Raw genomic sequence first — 23,498 nt, forward strand, 5'->3', positions numbered from 1 at the left:
TATCTCTGTTTGATCTCCTCCCCCACTTCCTCTCCCTCCCCAAGTCCTACTCTGGTCTAGAATCTTCTGGAATTAGTCCACTTCTGAAATCTGAAAACTCTAGGTACTGCTTTCTTAACCTCAGACTCAATCTTCTCATTCCCGGGACCCTTCCTTCTTGACCTGGTTTAGTTCTCTGATCCCCGAGAGCCTCCACTGGACTCACGGCTCACAATGACCTTCACTTTCTCACTCCACTTTTCCATACCCTGCTGAACCCTCCCTGAAAGCAAACCTTGAGTCAATGTCACCATTTCCTCTGCCCTGACATGCAGGCTACAAAAGCACAGCTGGGAAAATAACACCAAGACTCAGGCTGGTGGCACAACTTACTCAGAATTTCCCAAATCACCAGACTGCCAAACTTTCAGTGATCCTTTTTCTCTTCTGGAGGTGGTTCCTTTATCCATTTCCCTTTTAAGTTATCTTTGACCTTCATCCTCTTCCCTAAGCCCTTTTCCCTGTCTCCTTCCCTTTCAGGAGATAACCTTTCTTCTCACATTACTGGAATCTGGAGGCCATCAAGTGTGAGGCCAGCGACTTTCCCTTCCCTGTAGACATAGCTTTACCTGCCCTTTACCTGCCCTGCTCTCTGCCCTCTGGTTTTAATTTTCTTTTTAGGGGCTCATGAAGACCATTCACCCTCTGACTTCTGGGAACAGCCCTTCCTCTTCTACTTCTAAACTCTTATTCACCTTCTGGCTCCTTCCTCTCAGTATTCACAGTCAAGAGTTAATTTATAATATTTTATCAATATTGTTCTCCATATTGATTGTACTGTTAGCTATTTAATCTTCAGAACTCTTTTATGTTTCTATGCTATAAACTAGGTTGCATTCCTAAATACCATCTTCCAATTTATACTAATTATGTCTTTAGTTGTGTCTAGAGTTTATGTTATCTATGGAGTCTTTCATTTCAGTATTGAGTTCCTAAATTTCTAATTGCTTCTTTTTCAAATCTTCATTTCTTTTTTGTAAGTTTTGCTTCTTAATTTCTCTTTTATTTTTCTTGTTTTTGGCCACAACATGGATTGTTTGTGGGATCTTAGTTCCCCAACCAGGGGCCGAACCCAGGCCCTCGGCGGTGAATGCAGAGTTCTAACCACTGAACTGCCAGGGAATTCCCTCATCCTTTTAAAATGGACATTCAGTTCAGTTCAGTCACTCAGTCGTGTCCGACTCTTTGCGACCCCATGAACTGCAGCACACCAGGCCTCCCTGTCCATTACCAACTCCCAGAGTCCACCCAAACCCATGTCCATTGAGTTGGTGATGCCATCCAACCATCTCATCCTCTGTCGTCCCCTTCTCCTCCTGCCCTCAATCTTTCTCAGCATCAGAGTCTTTTTAAATGAGCCAGCTCTTTGCATCAGGTGGCCAAAGTGTTGGCGTTTCAGCTTCAACATCAGTCCTAATGAACACCCAGGACTGATCTCCTTTAGGATGGACTGGTTGGATCTCCTTGCAGTCCAAGGGACTCTCAAGAGTCTTCTCCAACACCCCAGTTCAAAAGCATCAATTTCTGCACTCAACTTTCTTTACAGTCCAACTCTCACATCCATACATGACCACTGAAAAAACCACTGACTCGACTAGATGGACCTTTGTTGACAAAGTAATGTTTCTGCTTTTTAATATGCTGTCTAGGTTGGTCATAACTTTCCTTCCAAGGAGTAAGTGTCTTTAATTCCTTATTTTCTTCTTTGAGTAGCACAAACATATTATTTTAATCAGAGTCATCTAAAAAGTTTTAAAATTTGCACTTAATTCGTGTTTTGATTATTGATTATAGTGGCTATCTTCCTTTTTTAAAAAAATATAGGTGCATATTTCTTAAAAGAAAATTTATTTGTCTGCACTGGGTCTTCATTGAGGCAAGTGGGATCTTGGAGTCTTTAATTGTATTAATAACACGCAGGATCTGTTTCCTTGAAGAGGGACTGAATCTGAGCCGCCAGCATTAGGATCCCAGAGTATTAGCCATTGGACCAACAGGGAAGTCTCTGGCTATCTTTCTCAACAGTTTATTTGGGGGTCTTTTGGAATGGGAAGCTTCTTTTCTTCTTCTTCTTTTTTTTTTTTTTGGTTGGTGCTATCTTTCTCCATCTCCAACTCATCTCCCACTCTTCACATCAGTTGTTAGGTTTTACCATTGCGTTCCAAGAGCAAAACCAGTACTTTTAAGCTGTGGCCCAGGAAGCAAACATAGAAGATGCTTTCAGCCTCCCTTTTACCAAGAGAGATGCTTTCAGCCTCTTCAAACACTGAATCTGGCTCTCATCCCTTGTTTGTATGAAGCACTTTTCATCCCACTGTTTTATAAGACCCACAAACACCTGCCCCCAGACTCACAGTCCAGTCACTCCATGCATTCCAACCCTTCTGAATCTCTGTCCTGTTTTCATGACTCTAGCTATATCATTTTGGTTTTCTTTTTTAAAAAATTTATTTGTTATTCCTAAGTGTTTAGAACAGAGGAGAGGCATTTGAACATGAACATGACTTTCCACCAAGATGGGAAGTCTTCCATAGGCTTCTCCCCTCAATCCTGAGTCTCATTCTGATTCAATTTCTTTTCTTTCCAGAGCCAACCATTTCAGAATTCCTCTCTGGTACAACGCAAGCTGGGTTCCGCTGCTACCATTTCACTCGTTTTCATAAAGGTCACTAATGACCGTCTTATTTCTCAGTCTCAAAGGACCTTTAAATTCTATCTTCCTGAACTGTGCTGCTACTATCATTGATGACACTTTCTTTCTTGACTCTCTCTTTCCTGGGCCTTTGTGACTTCCTGGCATCCCAATTCTCCTCCTACATCTCAGGGACTCCTCTTCTTACCCATCTTTATGGGATGCTCTTCCACTTCCTTCCCCTTAAATGTCAATACTCCCACAAGCTCCATCCTTACCCCTCACATATCCTTTGGGTGATATTCTCTATTTCTGCGGTTTTGAACTACCTTTGCTTTATGACTTTCAAATCTAAATCTCTAGGTCTCAGCTTTGGATTTATAGGTTCAATTTCTTTTTCTGTTATATATATATATATATATATATTTTTTTTTTTTTTTGGCTGTTCTGGGTCTTCGTTGCTGCCCTTGGGCTTCCTCTAGTTGTGGTGAGTGGGGGCTACTCTCTAGTTGTAATGCTCGGGCTTCTGATTGGGTGGCTTCACTTGCTGGGGAGCATGGGCTCTAGGCATGTGGGCTTCAGGAGCTGTAGCACATGGGCTCAGTAAATGCAGCTCTTGGGCTTAGTTGCCCCAAAGCATGTGGAATCTTCCCAAACCAGGGATTGAACCTGTGTCCCCTACACATTGGCAGGCAGACTCCTAACCACTGAACCATCAGGGAAGTCCTAGGTCCAATTTCTTACCACCTATTTTCACTAAATTTTCCATAAGCACTTTAGACTCAACTGGACCAAAACTGAACTCACCAACCTCTCCCAAACCACTTAAAACAATTCCTTGTCTTCGCTGGCAACACCACTGATTCATGACAAAACCTTGAATCACGCCAGACCCCAGAGCCAGCTGTCCCCAACCCATTCCCAAACCTAGTTAGGCACTGATGTTTCTCCCTCTTCCTAATTAATCCTCTTCTATTTCTTCTGTCAGTGCTTTAAATTTGGGGCTGCATTCTCTCTCATCTGATCTATGGCAAATCTCCTGTTTTCTCAACTAGTCCCCCTGGCATGACAATCCTGCCTTTCTTTTCAGTCTCAGCCTCCACCCTGTGTTCTCTGGAGCACCTATCACATCACGCTGCTATGACAGTATTTGTCTCCCCAAACTGACAACTCCTGGTACAAAACAGATGCGTGATCAATGTTTCTTGTATGATGAATTAATGTGCTATTGAGATCATCCTCTCCTTTGAATGCAACATAAAGGTCGTCTTGGGTTCCTGCTGGGAGGTTACGACAAAAGGATGGAGGAAGAGAATTGGTATTTACTAAACATCTATTACCTGGAGGAACTGAGATAGGTAGATTATATCAAGTATTTGGTTCAGAACATTTATTATCTTTCTTAAAACTGATCCAAGGAAATAAGGAAAAGCCAAGCGCAAGAATCTTTAAAACGTAAGAATTTACTAGACCTCTAGGGAATAAGGAACATCCAAGGGAACAGTCTTTAAACCAGAAGACTACACATCCTTGTCAGTTTAGAATAATGACGGAACAACAAGAGTAAATCCAGATCTGTTGAAAACAGCCACAGCTCCTCTGTCTCTCAAGGTTGTTGCTTATTGTCCTTGAGACTCTGTAGTACTCTTCAAGTCCATTACCCCACCTGTGCAGTGGGAAAAACCTGTTGAAATCTCTGAATGTTTTGACCTAAGAATCACTTTTTGACTTTGTCCAGTGTTACTCAACAACCGTTATCTGTAGGGCAATGGTTTGGTACAAGATAAAGCAAACAGTTGGAAATGTGCTTTACGTTGGACATTCCTTTTTGTACACTGAGTAATGATACGTGTCACCCGTTGTACATTCTGTTCCTCAACACCCCATGGTGAAAACTCACAAAGTGGGTACTAGAAGGCTGTCTTCAGGGCAGCTAGAGAACAAATCTGGCATAAAAACATAACTCTCAAAAATCTATACCCAAAAGGAGTCACTAATTAATTATTATCCTTAATTGAATGAGAGAATATTTTTTCCCAATAGTAAGATTTTTTGAATGTTAGAAACTTTAGAAACAAGAAGCAATGGAATGATATGAACTCTTAGCCAAAACAGGATATTAAAGTTATCCTAGATATCACATGAAACTACTCTTTTTTTTTTTTAAGAAAAGCAGTGTTGTCTATTTCAAACTGTTACAAAAAGTCTCAACAAAAGCACCATGTGTGCAACTGGTGTAGCTGGTTTAACATCATCTATTTCAAGAGACCCAGATGGTTCCAAGCAAATTTAGCTGGGTGCTGAAAACAAGGCCCATAGATCAAAATTAAGTTACTAGAAAAATCAATCTTTTCCATGTCCTTCATTGCTGAGGTCCTTCCCTAATATGTTTTATATTTCATTTCAATATTTCACTCTGGTTTTGACATGCCAACCAAGGTGAAGTTGAGTTAATAACAAACTCAAACTCATGACAGATTTCTGATTTCCTCTGAACTTAAGTATACCTGAGTGATAATAAAAGATTTCAGCACCAAAAAGTCAATTATTTGGTTCTACTCCTGAGTATCTACCCCATGATGTGGCATTTAGTTGATGCTTTTCAACATCTATTTATTAATAATCTGATGGGCATAGCCAAAGAAGATTAAAATTACTCCATTTAATGGCCTGCATATCCCAAAGGTATTTATGACTGTCTCCTTTAAGGGCTGGAAATAAGATGAAAAATTTTCAGATGTAGCTCCATATAATTTTTATTTACTAAGTTTATGTCCCAAATGGCTATAAAGCCTGATGGACTATAAACAAGTCCTCAATAGGTATTAGTGGGGAAATGTGATTTAAATTTAATTTAACAGCTTAGTATTGTTCAGACAGAAGTACTATCAGTCTCAGAAGAGCAAGTATAGAATCTTCTGGGCAACAGCTGACACACTGCTTGATTCAAATACAGAGTCTGTGTACAAGTAGAGGAGCAGATGGAAGCAATGCTTTTGCTGCAGCAAAAGGAAAAAATTGCTTTGAAATCATGTCCATTGGAAATCATTAACTTCTTTTCTATAAGGTCAGCTCGTATCATCATCTCCTTGTGACACTTTTTTCCCCTAAAGACTAAAATACTAGTGGAGACTTAGTTCTAGAAGGTATTTATCAGATAGATGACATCCAGGGATTTTAGAGAGAAATCTATTTTATAAAGATGATGGCTCTGAACCTAAAAGGGGGAAGATTCAAGTGCTCCTTTTTTGGACCTCTATCAAGTCCTTTGCATCATGAGCAAGCAGATCGGTGCCCTGGAAAAAGTTAACAAACAACCTTCCAGGCCTGGATGACTGAAGAGCTTATTTATTCAACGACTTTTCTTTGGCAGAATCTGGTACTGTGTTCACACTTTACATGAAAACACTCTTCATGGCTTAACTTCGCTATCCAGACATCTCAACATCCTGTGCAAGAGGTCTCACGCAGAATTCATTGATTCTAAGACACAACCAATTATACTTCCAAAAAAGAAAACTGCTGCCGCTGATCATTGTATGATGCCATTGACTATTACACGTTTCATTTTTAGAGTTGCTAAAGCATGAAAAATAATGGCCATCTCGAACTTGATGAAATATGGAAATATCAGTTAACAATAACACATTGAGTAGGACTGGGTGGACTAAAGCACTGTTCTGAGTGCTTCTGAAGATTAATACATTCAATCTTCACAAGTACCCAGTGAGTAGGGACTATTTTTATATCCATTTACAGGGGCACAAAGAGCTGAGGAACATGCTGATCTAGCTGCTAAGTGGCTGACCCAGGAATCAAATCCAACTAGTCTGACTCCAGTGCCTGCAGCCTTCGTCTCTTCACCATTTTGCCTCTATCCTGATGGAAACATTGATGACCACTGTGAAACAACAGGACGGGTGGCGGTCACCTCTTGGGGCCAAGATGTGCCCATCAGGATTCCTTTAGGTGAGTGAGCGCCAAGGAAGGATGGGTTCTGAAACCAGACCTTCCAGGTAGGAGGCCAATTGGTGGAGGGTCCAGAGCTCCAGCCAGTGACGGCCCCTCCAAAGTAAACTCAAAAGCTCCCAGAAACATGTGACTTCCCAACTTATGTCTGAGGATGGCCATTCCTGGATGATGGAAAAGGAGTAGAAACTACAGGCTTTGGAAATGAGAACTTAGCACCTTCCTTCCAAAAGAACTCCCCTGATTAACCTCCCCACTTACAGATCTTGCACTTGCAAGCATCTAACTCTTAAGTGGTCTCCACAAAGCATAACCGAAGTTAAAGAGAAGAAAAGAACGACTGTTACGGAGTATTTGACATGCACCATCTCAATGAATTCTCCCAGTCATCCACTGAATGGGCACTGTTCTCCTTTTCACTGTCGGGAGGGAGTTCAGAACAAGGAAGTCCTATTATCATTGAATTCCCAAGTTTTGCTTTGGACCCTGTTTGGTCTGAGGCTGGTGAGTCCTCTGAATCTAGTACATCATCCTGCTAAATGAGCCTAGCCAGCTGCAAGCTTTTGGCAGGTTCCTAAAGTGTCCTCATTCAAATGGCTCCAAGATCCAAAGGTTGTTGGTCACCCTCTGTTGTGAGCAATCCATTCTCTGAGATACCAAAACTGGGCTCAACAAATGTCAACACAAAATTCTAGGTAAATAAATAGGAAAGCTGTGCCTTTTTTTTTTTTTTAAAGTGAAGTACACGGTTTTCCCACAGTAATTAGGTATCTTATGAGGGGGGGAAGAAAAGCCAAACATTTAGGAAACAACTGCAAAGTGACGTGAACTGAGGATGGATTACAAAAAAGAGAAGAGGTTTGAGTCTCATAGAATAGAAGAGTTGGATGATATTCTATGATAAACCATAATGTAAAAGAATTTGAAAAAGAATATATATGTATATGGATAACTGAATCAACTTGTTGTACAGCAGAAATTAACACAACACTGTAAATGTATCCTGGGCTCTAACCCTTTGGAGGGTTGTGCACTTAGAAATCTAGTCTGAATTACGTCCATCTGCCATTTCAAAACTTCACAACACAACCCAGAGTGTGAAATTACAAGAGAGAAACGAGGGATTCTGCAATTCAAAAAGTCTCCTCTTTATAAACATCTTTTGGGTGAATGGACTCAGTGCTGATGCTGACATGTTGACAATGTTTATGACTAGGCTAATTATTTTGCTATTTCACTAATGAAATCGGGACACTACTGAAAAACAGAGAGAAGACTGAAAACTTCTGCTTCGTGACTACAAAAAACAACAACACAACTCATTGTGTAAACTCTGAAGTAAGTTATTTGACATCTCATTGTAACATGTGAATAGTTTCTTAATTTTATAAGACTTTTTTAAAGAAGGAAAAACATACACACATAAATATCTTTTTTGGCTGAACCATACGAGAGTTAGAGTATATTGTGTGGTAGTTCATTCCTAAATATGTCAGCAGGCATCTCCTAAAAGCAAGGAGATTCTCCTACACATCTGCAATATAATGATCACAGGCAGGAAGCTTAATACTGACTCAATACTATACTGCACTAGTATCTAATGTATGGTCCAGACTAAAACTTCCCCGATTGTCCTATCCTTTCTGTGTCCTGCATAAGCCTACCCCCTTCCTTAATCCAGAATCTAAGCAAGGATTAGGTGTTAAATGTACTTGTCAAATTACTTTAGTCTCCTTTAATCTAGCACAGTCCCCCAGGTTTTTGTTCTGTTTTGGTCTTTGGTGACATTCTTCTTTGAAGAATTTTGGCTAGTTGCTTTGTGGAGTATCCCTCGATTTGTATTTGTCTGCTTTCTTCCCTGGTGGTTCAGACGGTAAAGCATCTGCTTGCAATGCAGGAGACCCGGGTTTGATCCCTGGGTTGGGAAGATCCCCTGGAGAAGGAAACGGCAACCCATTCCAGTATTCTTGCCTGGAAAATCCCATGGATGGAGAAGCCTGGTGGGCTACAGTCCACGGGGCTGCAGAGTCTTCAGACACGACTGAGAGACTTCACTTTCTTTTCTCCTGATTGGATTCAGGTTAAATATTTTTGGCAAGGATGATCCATATCATGATTTGTGATGTTGCATCCTCAGTATGTTACAAAGGGAAGCACATGATATCATTTGTAAAACTTTCTACTGCTTGTAATTAATACATAATCTCTGTAGTGACACTTTGAGGCAGTGTGAATTCCTGTTCCCTAATACTGTTTCACACTCAATGGTTTTGGCATCCATTGATGACTCCTGCTTGAATGAACTGTTACTGAGGTAGCTATGAAATGGTCATTTAGATCTTGATACTTGGTATTGCTTTTCTGGCTCTGCCCACTGGTTTCTTAACCATGGCATTCAGCCTTGCCCCTTTGATTATGCTGCTTTTGACCAGTTTGGTTAACTGTCTTCCGAAACCACTAGTACCAACAGGTCAGCACAGCCTGGCTGTTTCTAGATATACCACAGCACCAATGAGCCAGACCTAGACAGAAAGCAAATACTACTTTAAGCTATAGCTATTAATAATAATGATTATTACCAATTAGCTCTAGCTTTCCTGAATGTAGAGATAACCTGCATCGTGACTCTCCTCAACCTGAAAGCTAGTCCTCGTGCTGGATAGATGCTCTTGTTACCCACTTTTCCCCCCACTACATCCAACTCTCAGATGGCAAACTGTACTACAAAGAGCAAAGACAACATCTTAAGGAATCAGATATGATCTGTTTTCCACTGTCCTCAAAATGATACCATTAGACACAGACTGAGTAAGGACATTGAATTTCCATTTCATGGACCATCGTGGATAATAATCCTTTAAAACTGCAAATGGGGGTGTTTTGTGCAAACTTCTTAGCATTACCGACTACTTATTAGAGAAAATTGCAGATTTTGTAGGTGGCTGGTTGTAACAGTCTTAAGGTTAAAAACAGAACAGTACATCAGACATGTCTAAAAATAAAGCAAATGCTTTTTTCTTTCTATAATCCTCAATTAGAAACCATTTAAAGAAAGGATAATCAGCTTGAGAGGCTTGTAAATACAGATTCTACAGTTCTCACTGGCACCCCTGCTTTACAAATTAATTTTAGTACATTTCAAAATGTGTAAATAAGTTATTTTATCCTACATCTACCCATATTGCCCTCTTGATGTTCAAAATACTAATACCGCTAAAGAAATGAACTTCATGATGACTATACCAATTACAAATCCTCAATAAATAGAGCTCTCCTTAGATGATAAAATTCCCTCTTTGTTGGTTGTCGGTTGGTAACATCCAGTCGGAACTACTTGTGGTCAGGAGGAGAACTCGTGGCCATGTCTCCAAGCCAATGCAAGTTGAGACAAGTCAAAATACTGAAATTTTTACTCAATTCATCCAAAGAAGACACCTATCCAGGGGAAGAAACTCAATTTCTCAGGTGGACCTATGTAGTTGACTAAATGAGATAATCTAACTCCCTAAAACCAAGCACAATTCAGTGATTGAAAGTGACTTGGTCTTAACCAAGGAGATAAGAAAATAATCAGAAGCTAGATTGAAAGCCATGGGAAGGTCCTTCTCAGGACCAGGGTGCTCTCTATCCTGGAGCAACCAGAACTTTCTTTCCTCTGTCATTCCTCTTCCTAGATAACCTCACTTATTTCCATCTCTGAGCCATGACTTTACACCTCTCCCTGAACTCCGTATTCATATATCCCACTCCTTACCTACCATCCGCTTGGACGTCTCCATGGTACCTCAAACTGATTGTGCCCTAATGGGGCTCTTGACTTCTTGTTTCTCCTGCCCTATTCCCCACTTCCCACTAGGGTCCATGGGCAAATCTAGAAAGCCAGCTGCTCCCTGCTAAGTTGCTTCAGTCGTGTCTGACTCTTTGCACCTCTATGGACTATAGCCTGCTGGGCTCCTCTTTCCATGTGATTCTCCAGGCAAGAACTCTGGAGTGGGTTGCCATGCCCTCCTCCAGGGGATCTTCCCAACCCAGGGATCGTCTGGATGCGTCTCTTACATCTCCTGCATTTGCAGGTGGGTTCTTTAGCACTAGCACCACCTGGGAAGTCCAGAAATCCTGAGGTCATCCTTGCTTTGCTCCCATCTAATGCATCAATACCTAGTCAGTCTGTTTCCAAAACATACCGATCTTTATCTATTGCCCTCTCTCCAGATGAAGACACCATCATCTGGGATCTGGATTCTTGCCCTTGCTGCCAGCTGGAATACCTGCTTCTATTCCTTCTGTCCTCCCATCACTCTTGACAGAGTGGCCAGAGCAAACACTGAAAAACATAAATCACCCAACATAATATGGTTTCCTAAACTGGACGCTGGGGGACCTCTCTGGTGGTCCAGTGCCTGGGACTCTGTGCTCTCAGTGAAGGGGGCCAGGGTTTGATCCCTGGTCAGGGAACTGGATCCCATATGCTGCAACTAAAGATCCCGCATGCCACAACGAAGATGGAAGATCCCTGTGTGCCACAACTAAGACCTGGCACAAATTAAAAAAAAAAAAATTTAAGTGGTAAACTGAATGCTGGAACAGTAAAAGGATTTTGGTCATCCTCATGTGGTTTGTCCTCTGTGCATGCACATCCCTAGTTTTGGGTATTCAAGTTTTCTCTTCTTTAAAGGATACCAATCAGCTTAGATTTGGCCCCACCTTCACAGCCTCCTTTTAACTTGGCAGTTTAGTTGCTAATCATGTCTGACTCTTGCAACCCCACAGACTGTAGCCTGCCAGGCTCCTCTGGCCATGGGATTCTCCAGGCAAGAATACTGGAATGGGTTGCCATTTCTTTCTCAAGGGGATCTTCCCCACCCAGGAATTGAACCCTGGTCTCCTGCATTGTAGGCAGATTCTTTACCGATGAAGCTACAAGAGACTCCCCTTTTAACTTAATCACCTCTTTAAAAGCCTTATCTTCAAACATAGTTATAGTCTCAGGTACTCCAACATATAAATTTGGGAGGATACAACTAAGCTTACAACAGTCCCCTTGCCTGGCCAACCCTTCAGAGAGTCGGCTCCTTCCCAGCCTCAGGTCTCACCAGATTTGTCACCTCTTCCGAGAGGCATTCCTAATCATATGGTTTTTAGCTAAGTTCTCCTCCACCCTATTTATTGCCTTTCCAGCACTTCCCACAGCTGGAATTCCTTGTTTTCTTGCTTATTATGTGCTTTCCCCCATTCCATGAGTAGTGGAGACTTGTCTTATCTGATTGCTACATCCTCATTGCCTCTTGCAATGCCTGGCACATAGTAGGTACTCAAAATTTTCTGATAAATGATTTATTGACAATTCAGACAAAAGGAGAGTCTCACTAGAAATCATCCATAATGCAGTTAATCCCAAGGTATGACCGTAACTGAAGCAAAACCTAAAATTTGTATTGCACTTACAGTTTATGAAGTGCTTCCAGGTAAATTAACCTGGATGAGTCCTCCACACTGTGATACAGACATTATTTACTCTGTTTTCTTGATAGAGAAGCCAAGACTCCACTGCTTAAGTCACAGAGCTGGAGATTCAATATGAATCTTTTCATTTCACAAAGAACGACTCTGTGTTTTCCCATTATAACATAACTGAACTAGAAACTAAATAAATTATCAATACCTCTTCTAGGCAACTTCAGAGGAGAGTTCTATGAAGAACAGAGCCTTGCTCTTCCAGGAACTAAACTGGACATTCTTTCCATCTGGTCAGAGAAGTTTTGTTGCTGGGGAATAATGGCTAATGAGAAGAAATATGGTTCCCTCAGGCCCCTTCATTGTGTGTGTGGGGTGGTGGTGGTGGTTATAAATATGCTTTTTTGTTAACTTTTATGTTTTCAGGGGTATGAAGAAATGAAGAAATTTGGAGAAGCTGATTTCCTAAGGGTTCACTTGGTTTGGTTTTTTTTTTTTTTTTTGGTTTGGTTTTAAATAGCACTTCATACTTCTTTAAATCTATAGTTCTCAGCCTTGATGGCTCTTAGGTTACCCTGAGGGAGTACAACAAATCCCAGTGACTGGACCCCCATCCCAGACAAATGAAATCAGAATCTCGGGGAGTGGGATAGTGGCATCAGTGAGTCTAAAGCTTCCCAGGTAACTTTACTATGCAGGCAGGACTGAGAACCAGTGGTCTAGATCTTAAGTCGGGTGAGGATGGCCTATCTTATACCCTCCAAAGAGAATGAATCAGGTTTGACCAGAGGGTAGACCCTACAAGTCCACACACCTGCTACTGGCAAACTCTGTATTCCTAGACACACAGTGTAGGAAGCACTGCCCTAGACCAGTCTGCACCCAGGACCAATTAAATCAGAATCCCAGTGTGGGCAGAAACCAGGCAGGAGCTAGGGTTAGAGTTTCTGAGTCCAACATGCAGTCAAGACTGCGAACCACCGCTTTAAGTGGTACCTGCTTTGTTTGGAGGAGGAAGAGAAGGCAGGCCTGCCCCCCATTAACTGCAGTGAGTGACAGTAACCTGGCAGCGGCCGACACTCGAATGATAAGCACTGACTCTCCCAGATCTAGATTTATGGCCTTGGACAAACAACAGAGCCTTACTTTGGCATGGTGCCGTCCTCCCAGCACTAATTAAGGCCTAAATAATTCTCATCAGCATGTGCGTAAAATAAATGGGCCTCAATTTAACACAACTTCCCCATTGTGTCCTGGTTAATGTAATCACGGTTTATAGGTTTTCACATTCATAAATATACTAGCTTTATTTTAACACGGAGAAAATATTTAAATCTAGATGTACCAATTTCTATGTTTTTACATGCAGTATTGGGTCACGTAAAAAGATGACATAGGTGGTGATTGATAAGAGGATAACAACATGGACTCTGTTCAATCAGTAATCAATATGATTATCAGTAGTGTTTTTCAATTTAATTATTGCTTCTTATCATCATCCATTTCATTAAAGTTCTGGCAGGTACGGAGAGAAACAGGATGCAGATAGCAGTATGAAGGATGGTAGCTGAATGATAAGACTATATACCCAGAAAATGCAAAGAAATGGCCTGAGTTTATTAAATAATTTGGCAAAGCAGTGAGACAAGAGAAACATCCACCACTGCACTGCTTTCTTTAGCAATTCTGCCTCCCACCAGAAACTCTATACTCATCCCTGGACAGAAAAGAGCATGCCAGCACATGCCATCTGCTTAAGGCTCTAGTTTTGAACCCCTGGACAAAGCTATCTTTTAATAAAGTATTATTACATAAATACATATTTCTCATGTTCTGATTTGGAAACATTAACAAGTGTGAATGAAAACCAATGAAGTCTTCCTTTTCTGCCTCCAGGGACCAAGCCTGAACCAGCTGGGTGACCAACAGCTGCTGCTGAATATGGAAATTAGAAGAAGGCAAACTGGCAAAGAAGTCTAATCGAGCTGGAGCTGGCCTGTTTGGTCCAATAGCTCAGAAAGGAGACCTGGGGATGTATGGATCAGAGCCAGGCCGAGGCTGGGAAAAAACACTTAGTGAACTTGGACTTGGGCAAGGTGGGTGCCATGACAGAGAGATACAGAGCTGGCTTCATGGGCAGTCTCAGAGCCAGCAAGCTGGGGAGAAGGAGGCAACACAGGGTGCAATAGCTCGCATTTCTCCCAGAGGAAGCAAGCTGTGTTGACAAGGACTGCTCACAAGTGCTCCGGGGTTCACTGCTTTTCTTGCAGGCTGGCCTAAGTCTCAGAGAGAACTGGCCTTTGGCATGGGTAGAGAACGCTGGCTCTAGGCATAGCTCCTGACTTTAGGATGGCTCACTTGGTATTTTAAATTCCTAAGAGAGTAGTGACAAAGCTAAATTCCTAGGAGAGTAGTAAAAAAAGACCTTAGCGCCTGCCAAAAATGGGATACAAGACAATAAATGATAACCATGTGATTTTTTTTTTTTTTTAAGATTAGACTTGAGCAGAGGATAAACCAGAAGATCACACTGGTCTTACCAACCTATCAGGCTCATGGTGGGACCACACATCCATTCCAAACCTCTACAAAGGGAGTGGGTTATAACTATCCATGAAGACAGAACAGAGCCATAGAGAAAAAGAGAAAGCAAGACAATCTGTCTAGAAAGACTAAAAGATGTTTTAACTCCTATTGCTTTCCTCAACACCATGTTTTTTAGATTGTGCCAAGAAAAGCAATTAAGGCATGTTTGATCTCTATCATCCTTTTCTTAATGGTCTACAGATACATCAAAATGGTCATGCCCACTCCCATATTCAGTGACTGATAATTGTTTAAAGAAATACATTTAAGTAGGGAATGCAGGGTAGCTATTAAAAATTACTGGGAAGGATATTTTATGACATGTTAAAAACAGGATGTTGTATGATTCAATTTAGGAAATTGGTTGAAAAGTAAATTCATTAATATTTTGCAGGATGAACCAAAATGCTAACAGCAGTCATCTCTGAAGCCTGAGATTACTACTGGTTTTGCTTTACTTTTTTTTTTTTGATTTTCAAAGTTTTAAGAATCATGTGTTAATTTTCCAATCAGAAAGAGTCATTACAAGAGTTCAAGTTACACTGTGCAACACTACTTTAGACCACAAGACTTTGCTGGAGTTGGCCCCAGTGAAAGTGAAAGTGAAAATTGTTCAGTTGTGTCCGATTCTTTGCTACTATATATATAGTCCATGGAATTCTCCAGGCTAGAATACTGGAGTGGGTAACCTTTTCCTTCTCCAGGGGATCTTCGCAACCCAGGGATCAAAGCCAGGTCTCCCGCCTGAACCAGCTGAGCCACAAGGGAAGTCCAAGAATACTGGAGTGGGTAGCCTATTCCTTCTCCAGGGGATCTTCCAGACCCAGGAATTGAACTGGGGTCTCCTGCATTGCAGGTGGATTCTTTACCAATTGAGCTATCAGGGAAGCCTGATGTCAGGCTATAGACAAGGAGATGCAACTAAACATTTCCTCTGAGGTCACCTGTCACCAGGGGATGCTACCCACTGAGGCTCCTGAACTCATGGGGGGACAAGCACCCTTGAGGGTAGCAGTCTTCTCTCCTCTGGATAGTTTCAGGAACTCTGGAGTTGGCATTCAGCTGGGACAGATCTATCAAGTGGTCAAATTTGGAGACCCGGTGGATGCTGTTCTGATCCGAGTCTCTCCAACCAGGCAGGGGTTAGAAAACTTTTTTTCTGTAAAGGGCCAGGTAATAAATACTCTAGGCTTTGTGAACCACATGAGTTCTGTTTTAAGTACTCATTCTGTCACAGACAAATGAATGTAGCTGTGTTCCAAAATATTGAGTGGATGAACCAGTGTCCTCTCTCCCATGCTGGTGTGAATTGTATTAATAGTTGTCGGGTGACTCCTCCTGGGAACCACTCAAGTTCTGTTCCAGCAGACTCCACCTTGAATGGGACCATCTGAGTGCTGCACAAATGCATCCATGTCTTCTAGAAGAATCTGTTCTTGCCAAGGGGAGGAACCTTCTGGAAGAAGGTTCTAGAAGCTGTTAACATGATGAAACACAAAGTAGGCCTGGCCAAAGCTATAAACTGACAGTGCTTATGAGCCCTTAGATATTTCTTTCTGGCGCTCAGGCACCTCCATCACCTCCTGCACCTTGTTTTGTATTCCCTTAGCTCAGTGAAGGCACCAAAGGGGTCACTGTGTCAGGAGACTCTCTCTCATTCATTTCGATACAGCCTCAATTTTCATCATTCTCCACAAATCCAAAACATGTAATTGAGGCAGAAATAAACAGATGAAGCCTTGCAGCTTCTAGATACAGAGTCTTCCCTCATGGGTCCTGACGGAACCCATAGCTCAAGGTCAGGGTGAGGTTGTTGTAGGTCAAATCATCCACTCATAAAGGGAAGGGAATTTAGAAATGTACTGCTCTGACAGAAAGAGGTGGGGTAAAAGCCAGGTCAGAAGTGAGGTTTAAGCAATACTAATAAAAGTTCTTGGCTGAAATTTAGCGACAGTCAGAATGCCTCATGAGGAAAACATCTTGTAGGAGGGTTACACTGATTTTTAAGGTGGGATTCTTCGGCACGTATGAGTGTGTGTATGTAAACATATGCACAGCCCAGAAAATACGTACAGTATGCACACACACATCTGATCGTATTCATCCTTCTAAGTAAATGTCAACTGTCACGGAGAAAACGTGTGTTCAATCCAATGACCAGAAACCAAATTCCAGACTCCGAGGTTCCCCTCATCCCTCTTGGTCCCCGATGACAATCACTCCAGGTGACAGAGATTTCTGCATGGAGGCCCACAGAAAGCACATAAAGATGAGAAGAGGAGCCAGAGCGTCTCTGAGGCCCCGGGCACAGGTGGTGGGGCTGGCCCCGCCCACGAGGGGAGAACGGTGCGGACGGTGCGGGCTGGGTTGGGGAGCAGGGGCTACTCACGCTGTCGTTGCTTCCCTTGTTGTCCTCGTACTTGGTTTCTATGTGAATGGAGAATTTCGGCAGAAAGGAGCACTATGGGGAGAGAGAAAGGTTTCATCAGCATACCAGTTTTTTCTCTCTTCACGTCTTCAGCTTAGCCTCTGGATGCGCTCCTGGCCTTCTGGTTGTGACCACTGTCCACAGCCAGAGATGTTAAGACACTAAGTCCATATCCAAATGTAAGCAAAGCTACCTTTGGCGACGTGAACACAATTTCACCCAGAAGTCAGGCCAGAAAGAATAATTAGGCAATAAGACAAGTTGGCCAGAGAAGGCAATGGCAACCCATTCCAGTACTCTTGCCTGGAAAATCCCATGGACGGAGGAGCCCGGTAGGCTGCAGTCCACAGGGTCGCGAAGAGTCAGACTCGACTGAGCGACTTCACTTTCATGCACTGGAGAAGGAAATGGCAACCCACTCCAGTGTTCTTGCCTGGAGAATCCCAGGGACGGCGGAGCCTGGTGGGCTGCTGCCTATGGGGTCGCACAGAGTCGGACACGACTGAAGCGACTTAGCAGCAGCAGCCGCAGAAGCAAGATAAGTTGGTGAAGAGGACATTTCCCAAAGGAGTATATTCTGTGAGTCCGACCACAGGCTTTATAGAAAAGCAACCCCCTGAAACAGAGACAGTTCCAGTTCCAGGGTGCTTCCCTTTAGGGAGCAGCTACCACGGCTGGATACCTGGAGGCCAGCCTTAACCATTATATAAATATTCATAATAAGCTGGAGGTGGTAGAGTAGAGCTTTACGGTTATAAATTATTGAAGTCAGACAGACCTGGCTTTTAGTTTGGGGTTTATCACTTGATAGCCATGTGACTTTGGACAAGTCATTGAACTTATCTGAACCCCAGCAATACTGAAACAGAAACAGTAATGATTACCTAACAGTGACATTGTGAGGGTTAAATGAAACCATGTGCGTAAAACATATCAGTGCTGGGTATTGAGCAAACATTTAACAAATCAGTATAAGGCTGCATGTGAACTTGACATAAAAGACAGCCTCTCTTTTTGCCAGCACGGGGGAGAAAAACCCCAAATGCACAACACCCTGACATCTTCATCTCACTGAGCCCATTCCACATATTCAGTAGACCGTTAGTGTAGCTTGACAAGAGAATTTTGATGGAGGTCGATGTGGCCTTCCTCCTGCTGGCACTGGCCCTGAACTGGGCATTAACCTTCCTGACCTCCAGAGATAGGATCGCAGACTACAGGCAAAGGACACAGCCGCTTCACTGGGAGCTGCAGGTATTAGAGGAGTGAGGCTCGGGTCCATATGCTCCCAGTTCCAAGAGGTTGCCTCTCTTATTTATCCAGTATACATAGACCCGGCACTGGCCTCAATGCTTCCAAGTTCTAATTCATTTAGTCCTTCTAACTATCCCATGAAATAGGAACTATTATCATTATCCCCTTTTTAAAACTGGAATATAATTGCTTTACAATGTTGTTTTGGTTTCTGCTGTACAACAATGCTAGCCAGCCATAATTATATGCATATCCCCTCCTTCCTGAGCCTCCTTCACCCCTCCCACCCCATCCCTCTAGGTCATCATCACAGAGCACCAAGCTGAGCTCCCTGTGCGATACAGTAGCTTCCTGCTAGCTAGCTATTTTACATATGGTAGTATACATACATTAACGCTACTCTCTCAATTCAATCTCCCAACTATGTCCACAAGTCTGTTCTCTATGTTTGCACCTCTATTCCTGCCCTGCAAATAGGTTCATCAGTACCATTTTACTAGATTTCATATATATGTTTTAATATATATTTGTTTTGCTCTTTCTGACTTCGCTCTGTATTGACAGGCTCAACTTTCATCCACCTCACTACAATTGACTCAACTTCATTCTTTTTATGGCTGAGCAATAGTCCATTGTATATATGAACCACCTTTTCTTTATCCATTCTTCTGTCAATGGACATCTAGGTTGCTTCATGTCCTGGCTATTGGTTAAGTACATGGCCCACGATCACACAGCTAGTAAAAAGTAAAGTCGTGATCGAAAGTCTGGTGGCCTGATCAGTGTTCATGCTCTTGATGATGACCCCACTGGTTTTCAGCAGCGCCTGTAGCAGCAGCACCCTGGAACTCCTTAGAAAGGCAAATTGCTGGGGCCAATGCCAGACCCACTGAATCAGAAACTCAGGGCATGGGGCTCAAGCATTTTTGTTTGTCAAGCCTTCCAGCATGCTAATGCAGGTGTAAGCTGGAAAACCACCCCACTATACCATGTATGGGAAGGAAAGAGAGAAGATGCATTATCTAAAATCCCGTGGTCCACCATACACACCCTTGCCCCACTTGGTCACCCCACAGTGGCCATGATCCCCTTTCAGCTCCACTGAGATCCCCCAAGCGGCATCTGTGCAAGAAAGCAGAGGCCTTCGATGTGCCATTGATAATTCTCCTGACACCACACGTCTGTGTGCATTCAGTGTTCATCTGTCTTAATCCCAGTGAAACAAGCAAGCTGAACCGTGACTAAGGAAACATGGAAACAATCAATCCCAGTAATTGCCTTTATGGAGAACGAAGCCTTGCGATCATTCATTAACACCTTCTTTGCTGTCTCCTCTCAAACAACCTCTCACTGCACAACTGTTGCCCTCACACCCAGACCCAGGGAGTTCTAAGGAGGGGCTGCCTGTCATGAAGCAAGATGGAGCAGCTCAGAGCCCCACCACAGAGCTCTCAATAGCCATGTGAACTTGAGAACATGAACCTGCAGAGGCTTTTCAAAATAACAAGCTTCAGGTGAACTGATTTGTCCTTTTTTAACCCATAATTTGGCTTCTCTGGTGGCTCAGCCAGGAAGAATCCACCTGCAACACAGGAGCCACAGGTGACATGGGTTTGATCCCTGGGTGAGGAAGATTTCCTGGAGGAGGGCATGGCAACTCACTCTAGTATTCTTGCCTGGAGAATCCCATGGGCAGAAGAGCCTGGCAGGCTACAGTCCATAGGGTCCCAAAGAGTTGGACACGACAGAAGCGACTTAGCACTCATGCAACCCATAATTCAAGAGGCTCAATCCAATGTGTGCACAGTACCAACTAGCAAAAGAATGGAGCTGTCCAGGGTGGGGAGGTGGGTCTAGGTGAGTCAGAGTGGAACCTGTAAAGAGTTTTTAATTGGCTGAGTCTCTAAACCACTTAACTAAGGTCAAACAAGTGAATTTTAGCATTTGGATATTAAACCCAAAATACAAAATGCAAAACTCTTATGCAAATTAACATGTTGTTATTTTTGAGTCAAGGGATTTAGGTTATTTTCATGTCAGAATAGCAACCCTGCAAGAGGCTCGAAGGGTACTTGGTTTTGGCAAGGCAGTGGGAAGACACCGATCAGATAGGCCAGCCCCAGGCTGCTCAGCTCTATCTCCTTCAGCAGTGGTTTGGGACTGATAATCCCTTTAGGGTATCAATGGCTGATTCTCAGAGCCCTGTAGTATACATTGCTTCATGTTAAAATCTGAAATGTCTCTGGCTCGGGGCATTTTTGACATTATCACTAAAATCTTTCCAACTAGATGTCCATCTTGAAATCAACTCCTGCTTCTCCCAAGTAGGTTAGCTTCCCTAAAAATCCAGCTCTCTAATCCTCAGTCAGTCAGTTAAGTCACTCAGTCATGTCTGACTCTTTGCGACTCCATGGACTGTAGCACGCCAGGCTTCCCTGTCCATCACCAACTCCTGGAGCTTACTCAAACTCAAGTTCATTGAGTCGGTGATGCCATCCAACCATCTCATCTTCTGTTGTCCCCTTCTCCTCCTGCATTCAATCCTGCCCAGCATCAGGGTCATTTCTTTGCATCAGGTAGCCAAAGCATTGGAGTTTTAGCTTTAGCATCAGTCTTTCCAATGAATATTAAGAGTTGATTTCCTTTAGGATGGACTGGTTGGATCTCCTTGCAGTCCAAGGGACTCTCAAGAATCTTCTCCAACATCACAGTTCAAAAGCATCAATTCTTTGGCTCTCAGCTTTCTTTATAGTCCAACTCTCACATCCACACATGACTACTGGAAAAACCATAGCCTTGACTAGACGGACCTTTGTTGGCAAAGTAATGTCTCAGCTTTTTAATATGCTGTCTAGGTTGGTCATAACTTTCCTTCCAAGGAGTAAGCATCTTTTAATTTCATGGCTGCAATCACCATCTGCAGTGATTTTGGAGCCCAGAAAAATAAAGTCAGCCACTGTTTCCCCATCTGTTTGCCATGAAGTGATGGGACTGGATGCCATGATCTTAGTTTTCTGAATATTGAGTTTTAAGCCAACTTTTTCACTCTCCTCTTTCACTTTCATCAAGAGGCTCTTTAGCTTTTCTTCGCTTTCTGCCATAAGGGTGGTGTCATCTGCATATCTGAGGTTATTGATATTTCTCCCCGCAATCTTGATTCCAGCTTGTGCTTCATCCAGCCTGGCATTTCGCATGATGTGCTCTGCATATAAATTAAATAAGCAGGGTGACAATATACAGCCTTGACACACTCCTTTCCCGATTTGGAACCAGTCTGTTGTTCCTCTAATCCTAGTCGAGTTTAAACTGTTGAGTAAGGCTTTCTTCCTTTCTCCCTGGCTGGCTCCCAACTGTATGTCACCACTGATGTTATCTTAAACCCCTTCCCTTCTCAAGACCCCGTGCTTGACTTCACTTTTCCTTCCTTGCAGTTGATAATTCTGGTTCATAGTTCAACAACGACACAGATCACGTGACAGAAACACCTACATTTTCCCTCTCCTCCATTGTCGCAAATCTGCTTCTTTATGCTGCTTCCTATTCTTCATGAATCAGAGAAAGATGCTGCATTCTTTATCCCAATGCGGGGGAAAAAAAATATAATGATCAGAACTGAGACACAGAGGAGTCATCAGACCTGAGATGTATCGACTTGGGCAAATTATTTTCCCATCCCCAGCGGGGACAATTTTTTTCTACTCTGTAGGCGTGCTGAGAAGATCAATGAGGATCATTCAGGTAAACCCAGCACAGCGCCTGGCACAGAGTAGGTGCATGGTTATATATATTTGTGAGTTTCTTCTCTGGAAACTTGTTTCATTGATTATTTGCATCTCTCCCTGCTTCTTTCCTACTGCCTAAAAATATAATGAAAAGGGTCATACTCATAAAAAACAAACAAGCATCAAATATCCTCAGTTATGTTTCTTCCTTGATCTACAACCAACCCCACTCCTCCTTGTCTTCACAACCAAACTCTACTAAAAGAACAGTTCATGCTTGCTGGCTCTACTTTTCCACCTCCTATCTTTTTTCTCAAGCAGTGCAATATAGTATGGGAAGGAAAGGACTGATTATCAGAGAATTTTCAAAGCAGCACTGCTTCTCCATCTACACCCCGTAGGCCTCCCTAAACTGTTGTGTGTGTGTGTGTTAAGTTGCTTCAGTCATGTCTGACTCTGCAACCCCATGGACTGTAGCACTCCAGGCTCCTCTGTCCAAGGGATTCTCCAGGCAAGAATACTGGATTGCCATTTCCTCCTCCAGGGGATCTTCCTGACCCAGGGAATGAATTCGTGTTTCTTATGTCTCCTGCACTGGCAGGCGGGTTCTTTACCACTAAGTGCCACCTGAGAAGCCCACACTGTTTTATATGACTAAGCAATTCCTCCTGTGACAGCAGCTTTCTTCCCTCCTCTGTTCCTTCAACGAAAGTGGTCCCGTAGGTTCTGCCCTCCACCCAATTTACTTGCTCCAGTTGATCTCATCTGTTCCTGACTTTTCCATGACTCATTTTTATGAATCCTCCCAAACTGACATGTCTCACCCTGGCTGCCCTTCTCACAGGTCCAGATGCCCACTGGCTGTCCCCGACAAGGGTCCTCTAGGCACATCAAACTTGAAACATCCATACTGAATCTGAATGTTCTGCACTGTACGAGTTTCCCAGAGCTGTCAAATTACCATGGATCTGGCGGCTTAAAACAACAGAAATGTATCTTCTCATGGTCCTAGAGCCCATAAGTCTGAAATCAAGATGTTAGCAATGTCGTGCTCCCTCTGAAGGCTCTAGGCTTCCAGTGGCCTAGCTTCTCCCATCTCTCCCAGGTTCCAGTGGCCCCAGGGGCTCCTTGGTCTGTGGCTGCAACTCCAATCTCTGCCTCTGTCTCCACATCACCTTCTTCCCTCCATATGTCCCTCTGTCCTCTTCTTATAAGACAACAGTTATTGAATTTATCCCACCTTAAATCTAGTGTGGTTTCATCTCTCATCTCAAGGTGCTTAACTAATAACACCTGCAAAGACCCTACTTCCAAATAAGGTCACACGTGAGGTTTTGGTGGACATGAATACTGAGGGGGATGTTATTTCACCTACTATTTGGTACACTCACCCATCACAAACAGTGAACTGCTG

General features: G+C 42.9%; 1 protein-coding gene across 5 annotated transcripts in view; it reads right to left on the reverse strand.

Annotated features, from left to right (window-relative positions):
• The window catches only part of PITPNC1 (phosphatidylinositol transfer protein cytoplasmic 1), a 253,667-nt gene that overhangs the window by 70,051 nt on the left and 160,118 nt on the right, over window positions 1-23,498 (reverse strand). For all 5 annotated transcript variants that reach the window (XM_043905090.1, XM_043905086.1, XM_043905091.1 and 2 more), the window contains exon 5: window positions 17,070-17,141. In XM_043905090.1, coding sequence (XP_043761025.1) covers window positions 17,070-17,141 — 72 coding nt within the window. The remainder of the gene's footprint in view (window positions 1-17,069; window positions 17,142-23,498) is intronic.

This window comes from Cervus elaphus, chromosome 5 (assembly GCF_910594005.1).
Source record: "Cervus elaphus chromosome 5, mCerEla1.1, whole genome shotgun sequence".
In the NCBI taxonomy this organism is placed as follows: Eukaryota; Metazoa; Chordata; class Mammalia; order Artiodactyla; family Cervidae; genus Cervus; species Cervus elaphus.